Below are 16201 nucleotides of genomic sequence, written 5' to 3' on the forward strand. Positions count from 1 at the left end.
TTGAATTATTAGATCCTCATGGTGGGATTAATGCATTTACAAAAATAGGAGAAGAAAAGGGATCTTTTGGTGTTCTCCACCTTGTGAGGACACAGCAAAATGGTAGCGATCTGCAAACCAGGAAGAGAGGCCGCACCAGATTCTGACCATGCTGGCACCTTGATCTCTGAGTTCCCAGCCTCCAGACTGTGAGAAGTAAATTTCTGTTTTTAAAGCCACCTGGTCTATGATATTCTGTTACAACAGCCCAAACAGACTAAAGCATAAAGTAATAATACATGCATATGAGTATTAAATCAGATCCTCTTTGTAGGGCTTTCCTTGGCCACAAAGTTGTAACAAAAAAATTCTTTTAATTAAGAAGCTTATGGACATCATGTGAAGTTTAATGATATTTAAGATTGGAATTAAAGACTCAATGTTTATAGGTCACTTTGGGGCACCAGGAAGATATTTGTGTTTGCTTCTCCAGTGAAATGTTCAATGGCACCTTCATTGAGCAGCTCTAGAAGCTTCCTCCTCTTTCAGAGGCCCTGAAATCTAGGCCACCTGGCCCACGTCGTAAATTATTTCACTTTAACAGGGTTTTGTATTACCAAACCAGAGGTGATCTTCAGGCTGGAGCAAGGAGAAGAGCCATGGATATTGGAGGAAGAATTCCTAAGCCAAAGCTTCTCAGGTGAGTTAATGTGTATTGAACAGGTGAACACCAGGGAATTTATTATCTTCCTCTGATTAGTCCAGAGGTTGACAACTTTCAATTTTTTTTTTAAAGAATATCACTTTAGAGGTCCTAATACTTAGAAGTAACTTAGAAGTCTCCAGATACCACTCTTAGTAAAAATGTTCTCCTTTTGATTCACTTTTTGAATATTTATCATTCTTATATTTGCCAGTAATCCAGTTTTTGCCCACCCCATTTTATTGTTGTTTTCCTTGGTTACTCTATGATTCTCAAAGCAGTTTCAGTTGCTCATCTTACAACCTCCATTGCTCTGTATTCATGCTGTTATTAGCTATTCTTTCATACACTCATTTTTTTGACTCAAATAATTTTTGAGTACCTGCTGTACTCTTAAGAGCTGAGAGTATAGTAATGGAAAAATAATGCATATTAATGAGTTATAGAAATAGTATTTTTAATGCTCACAGGTACCTGAAAAGATAACATTACTAATCATCAGGGAAATGCAAATCAAAAGCACAGTGAGATATCATGTCACACCAGTTGGAATGGCTGGCATCAAGAAGATAAGAGATAATAATGTGTTGGCGAGGATGGGGAGAAAACGGAACCCTTGTACACCATTGGTTAAGATGTAAATTGGTTCAACCACTATGGAAAACAGTATGGAGGTTCCGCTAAAAAGTTAGAACTAGAACACATTATCCCCCAGCACATTGAATATGTCACCCCATCTCCTGGACTCTGTTGTTTCAGATGAGAAGTCAAGTGTTAATCTTATTGGAGTTCCTTGTATGTTAATAATTGTGTTTCTCTTGTTGCTTTTAAAGTTTTTTCTTTGTTTCTTAAATAGTTTTGCTATGATGCATCTCTGTGTTTATCCCACTTGGAGTTCATCTTGTTGAATTTGCAGATTAATGTTTTTCTTTACATTTGCCAAATGTTTGCCATCATTTCACTGAATACTTTTTTTGCTCCCTGGTCTTTTTTCTTTCCTTCTGGTACTTCCATTATGAATGTTAATGCACTTAGTGGTATCCTTCATTTATTTGAGGCTTTATTCTTTATTTTTTCTCTCTCTGTTCCTTAGATTGCCTTTTGTTGGTTGAGCTATCTTCACTTTCACTAATTCTTCTTCCTGTAAGCATCAATCTACTATTGAATCCTTCCAGTGAATTTCTATTGCAGTTATTATAATTTTCAAATCTAGAATTTTGATTTGTCTCTTTATTCTTACTCTCTATGTGATGATCTGCCTTCATACTAATATTTATTTCCTTAAGCTTGGTAGTTTTTGAATGTATTTATAATAGCTGCTGTAAGGTCTGCTAAGTCCCATATCTGGATCCTCTCACAAACAGTTTCTATTGTTGGCTGTTCGCCCAGTATAGGTGGAATTTTCCTGTTTCTTTGTATGTCTTATAATTTCAAAACAAATACTTCAGATAATATTTTGTACCTACCGTAATGAAATTGAATCAGTATTTTTTTTTTAAATCATAAAAAGCAAAAGTCCAGGACCAGATGACTTCACAGGTGAATACTACAAAATGTTTAGAGAAGAGTTAACACTTACCCTTCTCAAACTGTTGCAAAACATTATAGAGATATGTTTATTTCATTTGGTGCAGAATGCTTTTGACAAAATTCTACATCCATTTACAATAAAACTCTTAGCAGAGTGTGTATAGAGGGTCATATATGATAAAGCAACAGCTAACATCATCATTCAGTGGTAAGAAACTAAAAGCATTTCCTCTAAGGTTAGGAACAGGACAGGAATGCTCACTCTCTCACCACTTTTATTCAACATAGTATTAGAAGTGCTAGTCATAGCAGTCAGACAAAAGAAAAAGAAATATAAAAACACACACACACACACAAAAGAAAAAGAAATACAAAGAATATAAACTGCAAAGGAAGAAGCAAAACTATCATTGTTTGCAGATGACATAATACTATACATAGAAACTTCTAAAGGTGCTGCCAAAAAGCTATTAGAGCTCGTCAATGAATTTGGTAAAATTGTAGGATACAAAATTAACATATAGAAATCTGTTGCATGTCTATACACTAACAACAGGCTATCAAAAAGAGAAATTATGGAAGCGATCTCGATTTTGGTCACCGGTCACTGCTGCCACCACCACCTCCCACCCTGTTCTCTTTCTGGTCGGGTCAGGCCCAACTGGCACCATGTGTGCCCGGCAGAGACGGAGGGAGAGATAAAGAGGAGGGGAGGAGGAGGAGAGGATTGAGGGAGTAGGAGCTGGGGAGCCCTCCTGCGCCACAGGTGTTTATAGCTGTAAATATTCATCTGAGCACTGCCTTCACTGTATCCTAAAATTTCCAGATACTTGTTGAAGATAGGAAAGCTTATCAAAGAGACCATAGGACTATTGTACTGTATTTGCTGTTTATCCTGAAGCTCAGGTGAGGCAGAACTCAGCTGATCTCTATTTTTTGATTGTTTACTTCCTATTGGCCAAGCAAGACTTTTACTTGGAGAATTCTGTTGTACAGAGCCTGACATCATCTGGGAGCCATAACAAAATGGGAGCATACATTTTCAAGTTTCCATTATTTGTGGATCAATAAAGATCAAGCCCTGAGCCTATGGAGTGGGAGCTGACTCCCAAGACCCTAGATTACCAGGGAACTAACCCTAGAGAGTATCAAATAGTAAGAACTCACAGGAAGGAAACCACTTTAATATCAGACCCAGCATCACCCAACCACCAGTAGCACCCTGTGCAAGACACCTCATGTAAACAACAAACAAAACAAAAATACAAACCCAGTCATCAGCAGACAGGATTACCACCTCACTCAGCCTTGCCCATCAGAGGAAAAACAAACAAAAACTCAGCACAAATCTTACCCTAGCTTACACAAACCACTGGACCAACCTTAGGAGGGCAGAAACCAAAAGGAAGAAAGAATTCAACCTTGAAGCCTGGGAAAAGAAGACCTCAAACACAATAAGTTAAAAAAAAAATAATGAAAAGGCAGAGAAATACTACACAAATGAAGTCCAAATAAAGGAAGATAAAACAGGCAAACTACCTGAAAAAGAATTCAGAATAATGATAGTAAAAATGATAGAAAACCTTGAAAACAAAATGGAGAAATTAAAAGAATCAATTAACAAAGACCTAGAAGAATTAAAGAATAAACATGCAGAGACAAACAACACAATTACTGAAATTAAAAGTATCCTAGAAGGAATCAATAGCAGAATACCTGAAGCAGAAGAATGAATCAGTGAGCTGGAAGATAAAATGGTAGAAATAACTTATGAAGAGCAGAATAAAGTAAAAAAGAATGAAAAGAGCTGAGGACAGTCTCAGAGACCTCTGCTGCTGCTGCTAAGTTGCTTCAGTCGTGTCCAACTCTGTGCAACCAACCCCATAGACGGCAGCCCACCAGGCTCCCCCGTCCCTGGGATTCTCCAGGCAAGAACACTGGAGTGGGTTGCCATTTCCTTCTCCAATGCAGGATAGTGAAAGTGAAGTTGCTCAGTCATGTCCGACCCTTAGCGACCCCATGGACTGCAGCCTACCAGGCTCCTCTGTCCATGGGATTTTCCCGGCAAGAGTATTGGAGTGGGGTGCCATTGCTGGGACCTATCAAATGCACCAATATTTGAATTATAGGGGTCAAGGGTATGAGAAAATTTTTGAAGATTATAGTTGAAAATTTCCCCAACATGGAAAAGGAAATAGTCAACTCCAAGAGGCACAAAGAGTCCCATACAGGATAAACGCAGGGAGAAACACACCAAGACATATACTAATCAAACTAACAAAGACTAAACATGAAGAATATTAAAAGCAGCAAGGGAGAAGCAACAAGTAACATAAAAGGGCAACCCCATACACTTAACAGCTGATCTTTCAGCAGAAACTCTTCAGGCCAGAAGGGAATGGCAGGATATATTTAAAGTACTGAAAGGGAAAAATCTACAACCAAGATTACTATACCCAGCAAAGGCTTCATTCACAATTGATGCAGAAATAAAAAGCTTTTCAGAAAAGCAAAAGAGAATTCAGTACCACCAAACCAGCTTTACAGCAAATGTTAAACAGACTTATATAGTCAAGAAATACAACAGGAGAAAAAAGATCTACAAAATCAACCCCAAACAATAGAAAGTGGCAATAGGAACATATATATCAATAATTACTTTAAATGTAAATGGATTAAATGCTCCCACCAAAAGACGTAGACTGGCTGAATGTATACAAAAAGAAGACCCATATGTATGCTGTCTAGAGGAAACCCACTTCGGACCTCAAGACACATATACACTGAAGGTGAGAGGCTGGAAAAATATATTCCATGCAAATGGGAGGCAAAAGAAAGGTGGAGTAGCAGTTCTCCAGACAAAATAGACCTTAAAGAAGTTTACAAGAGATAAGAACACTACATAATGATCAAGGGATCAGTCCAAGAAGAAGACATAACAATTGTAAATATCTATACACCCAACATAGGAACACCTCAATACGTAAGAAAAACACTAACAGACATAAAAGGAGAAACTGACAGTAACAAAATAATAGTAGGAGACTTTAACACCCCACTCAAACCAAAACAATATTAATAAACACAAGTCTTAAATGATACATTAGATGAGATGGACCTCATTGATCTCTTCAGGACATTCCATCCAAATGCAGAAGAATATACCTTCTCAAGTGCACATGGAACATTCTCCAGGATAGACCACATCTTGGGTCATGAATCAAACCTCAGTAAATTTAAGAAAATTGAAATTATATCAAGAGTCTTCTTTGAACACAACACTATGAGACTAGATATCAATTGCAAGAAAAAACTGTAAGAAACACAAACACGTGGAGATTAAACAACATGTTTCTAAAACAAGTTTACTGAACAAATCAAAAGGGAAATCAAAAGATTTCTAGAAACAAATGACGATGAAAACACAACAACTCAAAACCTACGGGATGCAGCAAAAGCAGTTCCAAGAGGGAAGTTTATAGCAATACAATCCTACCTCAAGAAACAAGAAAAACGTCAAATAGACAACCTAACATTACACCTAAAGCAACTGGAAAAAGAAGAAGAAGAAAACCCCAAAATTAGTAGAAGGGATGAAATCATAAAGATTCAAGCAGAAATAAATGAAAAAAGCAGCAGTAATGATGAATAAAACTAAAAGCTGGTTCTTTGATAAGATAAACAAAATTGACAAACCCTTAGCCAGGCTCATTAAGAAAAAAGAGAAGAATCAAATCAACAAAATTAGAAATGAAAAAGGAAAGGTTACAACAGACAATGCAGAAATACAAAGGATTATAAAAGATTATTATGAACAATTATATGGCAAATAAAATGGATAGCCTGGAAGAAATGGACAGATTCTTAAGAAAGTTCAGTCTTCCAAGACTGAACCAGGAAGAAATAGAAATTATGAACAACCCAATTACAAGCACTGAAATTGAAGCTGTCATCGAACATCTCCCAAAAAACAAAAGCCCAGGAGCAGATGGTTTCACAGGAGAATTCTATAAAACATTTAGAGAAGAGCTAATGCCTGTCCTTCTAAAACTCTCAAACAGTTGCAGAGGAACACCTCCAAACTCATTCTACAAGGCCACCATCACCCTGATTCCAAAACCAGACAAACACAACACAAAAAAGAAAACTACAGGCCAATATCACTGATGAACATAGATGTAAAAATCCTCAACAAAATTTTAGCAAACAAAATTCAGCAACACATCAAAAAGCTCATATTCCATGATCAAGTTGACTTTATTCCAGGGATGCAAGGATTCTTCAGTGTACAAAAATCAATCAGTGTGATATATCATATGAACAAATTGAAAGATAAAATCCATATGATCATCTCAATAGATGCACAAAAAACCTTTGACAAAATTCAGCACCTATTTATGATTAAAACTCTTCAAAAAATGGGCATTGAAGGAACCTACCTCAACATAGTAAAGGCCATATATGTGATAGTGAAAGTGAAACTGAAAGTCGCTCAGTTGTGTCTGACTCTGCGACTCCATGGACTATACAGTCCATGGAATTCTCCAGGCCAGAATACTGGAGTGGGTAGCCTTTCCCTTCTCCAGGGGCTCTAGATCCCAACCCAGGGATCGAACCCAGGTCTCCCTCATTGCAGGTGGATTCTTTACCAGCTGAGCCACAGGTGAAGCCCATATATATAATAAAGTGAAAGTGAAGTCGCTCAGTCGTGTCCAACTCTTTGCGACCCCATGGACTGTAGCCTACCAGGCTCCTCTCTCCATGGGATTCTCCAGGCAAGAGTACTGGAGTGGGTTGCCATTTCCTTCTCCAGGGGATCTCCCTGACCCAGGGATTGAATCCAGGTCTCCCACATTCCAGGCAGAGGCTTTAACCTCTGAGCCACCAGGGAAGCCATATATAAGCCTACAGCAAACATTCTCAATGGTGAAAATGAGCCACCAGGGAAGCCATATATAAGCCTACAGCAAACATTATTCTCAGTGGTGAAAATGAGCCACCAGGGAAGCCATATATAAGCCTACAGCTAACATTATTCTCAATGGTGAAAATGAGCCACCAGGGAAGCCATATATAAGCCTACAGCAAACATTATTCTCAATGGTGAAAATGAGCCACCAGGGAAGCCATATATATATATATATATATATATATATATATATATATATAATAAGCCTACAGCAAACATTATTCTCAATGGTGAAAAACTGAAAATATTCCCCCTAAGATCAGAAACAAGACAAGGGTGTCCACTTTCACCACTATCATTCAACATAGTTCTGGAACTCCTAGCTAAAGCAATCAGAGAAGAAAAAGAAATAAAAGGAATCCAGATCAGAAAAGAAGTAAAGCTCTCACTCTTTGCAGATGGCATTATACTGTACATAGAAAACCCTAAACATAGTATCAGAAAATTACTAGAGCTAATCAGTGAATTTAACAAAGTTGCAGGATACAAAATCAATACACAGAAATCACTTGCATTTCTATATACTAACAGTGAAAAATCAGAAAGAGCAATTAAGGGATCAATCCCATTCACCATTGCATCAAAAAGAATTAAATATCTAGGAATAAACTTACCTAAGGAGATGAAAGAACTGTACACAGAAAATTATAAGACACTAATGAAAGAAATCAAAGATGACATAAACAGATGGAGTGATATTCCATGTTCCTGGGTAGGAAGAATCAATATTGTGAAAATGACTATACTACCAAATGCAATCTATAGATTTAATGCAATCCCTATCAAATTACCAATGGCATATTTCACAGAACTAGAACAAAAAAATTCACAATTCATATGGAAACACAAAAGACCTCGAATAGCAAAGCAGTCTTGAGAAAGAAGGATGGAGCTGGAAGAAGTCATCAAGACAGTATGGTACTGGTACAAAAAGAGAAATATGAACCAATAGAACAAGATAGAAAGCCCAGAAATAAACCCATGCACCTATGGGTACCTTATTTTTGACAAAGGAGGCAAGAATATACATTGGCGCAAAGACTGCCTCTTCAATAAATGGTGCTGGGAATACTGGACAGCTACATCTAAAAGAATGAAATTAGAACACTTCCTAACACCATACTCAAAGATAAAATGGATTAAAGACCTAAATATAAGACCAGAAACTATAAAACTCTTAGAGGAAATCATAGGCAGACCACTTGATGACATAAATCAAAACAAGATCCTTTATGACCTACCTCCTAGAGTAATGGAAATAAAAACAAAAATAGATAAGTGGGACCTGATTAAACTTAAAAACTTTTGCACAACAAAGGAAACTATAAGCAAGTTGAGAAGACAGCCCTCAAGAATGGGAGAAAATAATAGCAAATGAAACAACTGACAAAGAATTAATTTCCAAAATATACCAGCAGCTCATACAACTAACTCAGTACCAGAAAAACAAATAACCCAATAAAAAAAAGTGGGGAAAAGAGCTAAACAGACATTTCTCCAAAGAAGAGATATAGATGGCTAACAAACACATGAAAAAATGCTCAACATCACGCATTATTCAGTTCAGTTCAGTCACTCAGTCCTGTCCAACTTTTTGCGACCCCATGAATTGCAGCACACCAGGCCTCCCTGTTCATCACCAACTCCCAGAGTTCACTCAAACTCAAGTCCATCGAGTCAGTGATGCCATCCAGCCATCTCATCCTCTTTCGTTCCCTTCTCCTCCTGCCCCCAATCCCTCCCAACATCAGAGGCTTTTCCAATGAGTCAACTCTTCGCATGAGGTGGCCAAAGTACTGGAGTTTCAGCTTTAGCATCATTCCTTCCAAAGAACATCCAGGACTGATCTCCTTTATAATGGACTTGTTGGATCTCTTTGCAGTCCAAGGGACTCTCAAGAGTCTTCTCCAACACCACAGTTCAAAAGCATCAGTTCTTCAGCACTCAGCTTTCTTCACAGTCCAACTCTCACATCCATAAATAACCACTGGAAAAACCATAGCCTTGACTAGACAGACCTTTTTGGCAAAGCAATGTCTCTGCTTTTGAATATGCTGTCTAGGTTGGTCATAACTTTCCTTCTAAGAAGTAAGCGTCTTTTAATTTCATGGCGGCAATTACCATCTGCAGTGATTTTGATGCCCCCCAAAATAGTCTGACACTGTTTCCACTGTTTCCCCATCTATTTCCCATGAAGTAATGGGACCAGATGCCATGATCTTCGTTTTCTGAATGTTGAGCTTTAAGCCAACTTTTTCACTCTCCTCTTTCACTTTCATCAAGACGCTTTTTAGTTCCTCTTCACTTTCTGCCATAAGGGTAGTGTCATCTGCATATCTGAGGTTATTGATATTTCTCCTGGCAATCTTGGTTCTAGCTTGTGCTTCTTCCAGCACAGCGTTTCTCATGACGTACTCTCCATATAAGTTAAAGAAGCAGGGTGACAATATGCAGCTTTCATGTACTCCTTTTCCTATTTGGAACCAGTCTGTTGTTCCATGTCCATTTCTAACTGTTGCTTCCTGACCTGTATATAGCATTATTAGAGAAATGCACATCAAAACTACAGTCACTTCACACCGTTCAGAATGGCCCTCATCAAAAAGTCTACAAAGAATAAATGTTGGAGAGGGTGTGAAGAAAAGGGAACCCTCTTGCACTGTTGGTGGGAATGTAAATTGATACAGCCACTGTGGAAGACATTATGGAGATTGCTCAAAAAACTAGGAATAAAACCACCATATGACCCACAATCCCAATCCTAGGCATATACCCTGAGGAAAGCAAAATTGAAAGAGACACGTGTATCCCATTGTTCACTGCAGCATTATTTACAATAGCTAGAACATGGAAGCAGCCTAGATGTCCACTGACAGATGAATGGATAAAGAAGAAAGAAGTAGTGGTATATATACACAATGGAATGTTATTCAGCCATAAAAAGGAACATATTTGAGTCAGTTCCAATGAGATGGATGAACCTAGAACCTATTATACAGAGTGAAGTGAGTCAGAAAGAGAAACATAAATACTGTATTCTAACACATATATATGGAATCTAGAAAAATGGTACTGAAGAATTTATTTACAGGGCAACAGTGGAGAAACAGACATAGAGAATAGATTTATGGACATGGGGAGAGGGGAGGAGTGGGTGAGATGTATGGGAAGAGTAACGTGGAAATTTACATTAAAAAAAATTAAAAGCTTGTATGATGATTTCAGTAGATACAGGAAAAACATTTGACAAAATTCAGCTTTCATTCCAGATTAAGACTCTCAAGTGAAAATAAGACAAAAGGCCTGTTATTGAAAATCAGCTAATGTTGTGCTTAATATTTTAAAACTGAATAACTTCCTAAACAATATCAGGAACAAGACAGGTAGTCCACTCATACTCAGTAACATAATGTAATCTGGCCAGTATAATCAGGGAAGAAAAAGAAAAGAAGGTAGTAGTGGAAAAAGAAGTAGAACTGTCTATTCACAAAAAGATAATTATGTAGAATCGTTAAAAAAAAATGGCTAGAACTTTTAAGTGCATGTAGGTTGCAAGATAAAAGTCAGCGTACAAAAATCAAGTTTTATTTGCAATAGCATAAACAATATTTTTTTGCTGACCTATCTAGCAAAGATGTGAAAGAGCTCACTGAACATTATAGACCATTGCAGAGGGCAGTTTAATACCTAAATAAGTGGAGAGAGATAGCTTCATGTCTTGATATATATACTTTTATACATGGTCATTATCCAAGTGCTCAATATCATTAAGATTTTTCTCATTAAAAAGATGTGTAGATTCAGAACAACTCCAATCCAAGTCCCAACAGGCTTTCTTAGAGTAATTGACTAGCTGATTGCTAACTTCATATACAAGTTCAGAGGAGCTAGAATAACAGCTTTGAAAAATAAAAGCTAACTTGTAGGGTAACAACTGCCTGATTTCAAGAGTTCCTATAAAGTTATGGTAAACAAGACAGTGTGGTGTTAGCCTCAAGGACACATAGAGATGTTGACCAAAATACAGAACCCAGAAATAAATCTATTAGTATCTATTATTGTGTCAGAATGTATCAAACTATATAGTTTGAGTGTATTCAGTTGACTCTTCATGTCTATCTCACTAAAATTCTTTGAGATTGATGTGAAAGTTTCTAAATGGTTGCCTTCTGTGTATTTATCTTATCACCTACTTGTTACATACATCATATTGACTGGCATTGATATGAAACTCTCAACTTTTGAGTAGCACTGCTTTAGAGACACTTGCAAGTAGTCACCAGATGTATAGAGGAATGTCTATATTGTTCATAATATTAGAAAAACTAGATAGTCAACCAGACTATCCATAAGATAGGGGAACCAGTATGTAAATTACAGTGTATTTTCACAGTGGTCTTTTTGACATATATCTATGTACAACAGTGTGGATGAATTTAGGAAACAGTGAAAAAACAAGTCAAAGAAACATATTGGTAAATTTCAGAATGTACAGAGATTTTTTAAAGAAAAATTTTTGATTAAACCTCTTTCATTAAACACTCTGCCTTTGGAGAATTTTACAGGGATTTATATAGGTGAAAGGAAGGGATTTATATAGGTGAAAAGCACGTAATATTTTCAGAGATGCTGCTCTTCTTGAATGGCCTGTATAACATATATTATCAGGGTATAATTTCCTTGAGTGTGACCATATTTTATTCTTAGAAGACAGAATGCTGACGTTATTTGGAGTAATGGGTCATGATATTTGAATTTAAAATAGTTAATGGTTAAGAAGTCTTTATATAGAGAAAGATAAAGCATGGCTGCAAAACTTCAACAATTCGTGAATCTAGATCAAAATTTTAGAGGTGCTCATTCTACTGCTTAGACAAACTTGCTATTTTCTGTAGCTTATGTGGAAATTTTTCCGTTTATATTTTCTGTCTCTACCAGGGTATATTTTGATAAGTTGTATTTTCCCAAGAAATTGTTTATTCTCTTCCAAATGTATTTGTAGCAAGTTGTGCAAAAATAGCCTTTTAAGATAATACACCTTGTTTCAATGATTGCTTCTCCCGTATCATTTCTTATTTTGTGTAGTTGCTATTTCTCCCACTTGTTGATTAGATTAGTCAGTGATTTGCCTTTTTTGTGAATTTTTTCAAAGAAACAGCCTTTTGACTTAATTTGTTCAGTTTTTGTCTTTAACTTCTGAGCTAAGAAAACTGCAAAAATAAAAGAAGACCTATTTCACATATTCAAAGAGACCACTAGAAACCTGGGAAAACATACCTAGAATGGTCTTAAGACATACCTTAATGAAATTTTGTTGTTCAGTCGCTCAGTCGTGTTCCACAATTTGCAACCCCATGGACTGCAGCATGTCAGGCTTCCCTGTCCTTCACCATCTCCTGGAACTTGGTCAAGCTCATGTCCATTGAGACAGTGATGCTGTCTAACCATCTCATCCCTTTGTTGTCCCCTTCTCCTGCTGTCTTCCATCTTTCCTAGCATTAAGGTCTTTTCTTATGAGTCAGCTCTTCACATCAGGTGGCCAAAGTATCAGAGCTTCAGCTTTAGCATCAGTCACTCCAATGAATATTCAGAGTTGATTTACTTTAGAATTGACAGGTTTGATCTCCTTGCAGTCCAAGGGACTCTCAAAAGTCTTCTCCAAAACCATAGTTCAGAAGCATCAATTCTTTGGTGCTCAGCCTTCTTTATGGTCCCACTGTCACATCCATACATGACGACTGGAAAAACCATAGCTTTGACTATACAGACCTTTGTTGGCAAAGTAACGTCTCTGCTTTTTAATACACTCTAGGTTTGTCACAGCTTTTCTTCTAAGGATGAAACATCTTTTAATTTCATGGCTGCAGCCACAATCTGCAGTGATTTTTGGATCCCAAGAAAAAAAAGTCTGTCACTGTTTCCATTGTTTCCCCATCTATTTGCCATGAAGTAATTGGACTAGATGCCATGATCTTAGTTTCATGAATGTTGAGGTTTAAGCCAGCTTTTTCACTCTCTTTTACCTTCATCAAGAAGCTCTTTAGTTTTTCTTCACTTTCTGCCATTAAGGTGGTATGTCTGAGCATATCTGAGCTTATTGATACTTCTCCCAGCAGTCTTGTTTCCAGCTTGTGCTTCATCCAGCCTGGCGTTTTGCATGATGTACTCTGCATATAAGTTAAATAAGCAGGGTGACAACATACAGTCTTGATGTACTCCTTTCCCAATTTGGAACCGGTCCGTTGTTCCATGTCTGGTTCTAACTGTTGCTTCTTGACCTGCATACAGATTTCTCAGGAAGCAGGTGAGATGGTCTGGTATTCCCTAAGAATTTTCCACAGTTGGTTGTGATCCACACAGTCAAAGGCTTTAGCATAGTCAATGAAGCAGAAGTAGATATTTTTCTGGAATTCTCTTGCTTTTTCTATCATCCAGCAAATGTTGGCAATTTGATCTCTGGTTCCTCTGCCTCTTCTAAATCCAGCTCCAACATCTGGAAGTCTTCATTATTTACATGGCTGTTTGTGAGTTTATTCTTATTTCCTGCTTTTTTCTCTCCTGTTTCCTGCAGTTACTACATTATTTCTGCTTCATTAGAATATATAACATTTATATATTATTCTTCTGTTCTTGTTTTCATCTTTATTTTGGTCTTAGATCTACAGTTAAATGTATTCACTGTTCTATTTTTCTCCCAGTGTTTCCTTAAAGATCTTGGTTGCTCTAAGTTTCTGCGCTTCTAGAAGGTTTCGTGATTACACTGTTAGCTAACTTTGTGACTATCTAAACCTTTTTACATAGCCTTGCTACTTAAAGGAATATAAATAAATGATAAAACCCACTTTCTTTTCTAAAATATGACGCTCCAATGAGCTTTGCTTTGTTTACTGGTGACAAAGTCTATGGCCAAACCTCCATGTTAGTTTTTGTTGAGACATAAGTCTTTTTGTCTAACTACTACTAACTTCCTTTTAGTAGTTTTATTAACGTATGTCTTAGAGAGGACTTTTCCAGTTCAGTCGTTCCAAGTTCATCGTGGTCCTTTTGAATATGTGGATTAGGTCTTTTATCTTTGGATGGTTTTCTTAGATTGTGCTGTGTGTATGCTTAGTCACTCAGTTGTGTCCGACTATTTGCGACCCCATGGACTGCAGCTTGCCAGGTTCCTCTGTCCATGGGGATTCTCCAGGCAAGAATACTGGAGTGGGCTGCCATGCCCTCCGCTAAGTTATCTTCCCAACTGAGGGATCGAACCCAGGTCCTCCCACATTGCAGACAGATTCTTTACCGACTGAGCCACTAGGGAAACCTTTTCTTAGATTATAGTTTTCAATTTTAGATTTATCCCATTATTTTCTATTCTTTCTCTTTAAAGACTATAATCATACATACAATTTTGTTTTAATTTTATTTATTATATTTTTGCTCCTACTACTTTTCTGGGTGGTGAAATTACAAGTTTATTTTTTTCCATTTGCTTTTCTGTATTTTTAAATTTATTTTTACATTAAAGTATAGTTAATTTACAGTGTTATATTAATTGTTACTGTACAGCAAAGTGATTCAGTTATGTGTATAAACATTTTTTAATACTCTTTTCCATTATGGTTTATCACAGAATATTGAATATAGTTCCCTCTGCTGTAGTCGGAGAAGGCGATGGCTCCCCACTCCAGTACTCTTGCCTGGAAAATCCCATGGGCGGAGGAGCCTGGTAGGCTGCAGTCCATGGGGTCGCGAAAAGTCGGACATGACTGAGCGACTTCACTGTCACTTTTCACTTGCATGCATTGGAGAAGGAAATGGCAACCCACTCCAGTGTTCTTGCCTGGAGAATCCCAGGGACGGGGGAGCCTGGTGGGCTGCTGTCTATGGGGTCGCATAGAGTCGGACATGACTGAAGCGACTTAGCAGCAGCAGCAGCTGCTGTATAGTAGGACCTTGTTGTTACCCATTCTATATATAATAGTTTGCACCTGCTAACCACAAACTCCCACTTCATCCCTGCCCACTCTCCCTCACCCTTGGCAACCAGAAGTCTGTTCTCTACGTCTGTGAGTCTCTTTTGTAATTAAGTTCATTTGCATTATATATTAGATTCCACATATAGGTGATATTGTGTGCTATTTGTCTTTCTGTGTCTGACTTACTTCACTTAGTGTGATAATCTCTAGGTCCATCCATGTTGCTTCAAATTGCACGATTTCATTCTTTTTTATGCTTGAGTAGTATCCCATCATATATATGTACCACATCTTCTCTATCCATTCATCAGTTGATGAACATTAGGTTGTTTCCATGTCTTAGCACTGCTGTGAGCACAGCAGTGCATGTATCTTTTTGAATTACAGTTTTGTCTGGATATATGCCCAGCAGTGGGATTGCTGATTTATATGGCAGCTCTATTTTTAGCTTTTTGAGAAACCTTCTTAACTGTTTTCTGTAATGTCTGCACCAACTTATATTCCCACCAGCAGGCAGACTGTCTTTTTAAATCCAGAGTTTACTCATTCCGTTTTCCTTCTTTTTTTTTTTTTTTTTTTTTTAGTCTTTGGTTATTGCTCTTGCTGCTTTAATGCCTTTTTTGTTGCCATTTATGAAATTTTCACTCAAGTCTGTTTTCTCTTTGGTCTATTAGTATGCTTGGGCTGTTCTAACAAAACACCATATACTGGGCGGCTTATAGAGCAGAAATGCATTTTCTCACAGTACTGGAGCCTAGTTGTTCAAGATAAAGGTGCCAGCAGCATTCGTTTCTGGTGAGGTCTCTTTCCTCAGCTTGCAGACAGCACCTTTTCACTGTCCTCACATGGCCTTTTCTCTGCAACCCATGAAGAGCAAGTGAACTCTGGTGTCCTTGCCTCTTCTAATAAGGATAACATTTCCATTGGATTTGTGCTCTACCCTTATGAAGTCATTTAACCTTAACTACTTCCTAAAAAGTTCTATCTCCAAGTACAGCCACGTTGGGGATTAAGACTTCAACATATGAATTTGGAAGGGGGGAAGTAATTCAGTCT

General features: G+C 37.5%; 1 protein-coding gene across 8 annotated transcripts in view; it reads left to right on the forward strand.

The window, feature by feature from the left end:
• ZNF33B (zinc finger protein 33B) overlaps positions 1-16201 on the forward strand; it is a 99077-nt gene that overhangs the window by 58541 nt on the left and 24335 nt on the right. For all 8 annotated transcript variants that reach the window (XM_059882522.1, XM_059882521.1, XM_059882524.1 and 5 more), the window contains 1 exon segment: positions 584-679. In XM_059882522.1, the coding sequence (XP_059738505.1) occupies positions 584-679 (96 nt within the window).

This window comes from Bos taurus, chromosome 28, assembly GCF_002263795.3.
Source record: "Bos taurus isolate L1 Dominette 01449 registration number 42190680 breed Hereford chromosome 28, ARS-UCD2.0, whole genome shotgun sequence".
Lineage (NCBI taxonomy): Eukaryota > Metazoa > Chordata > Mammalia > Artiodactyla > Bovidae > Bos > Bos taurus.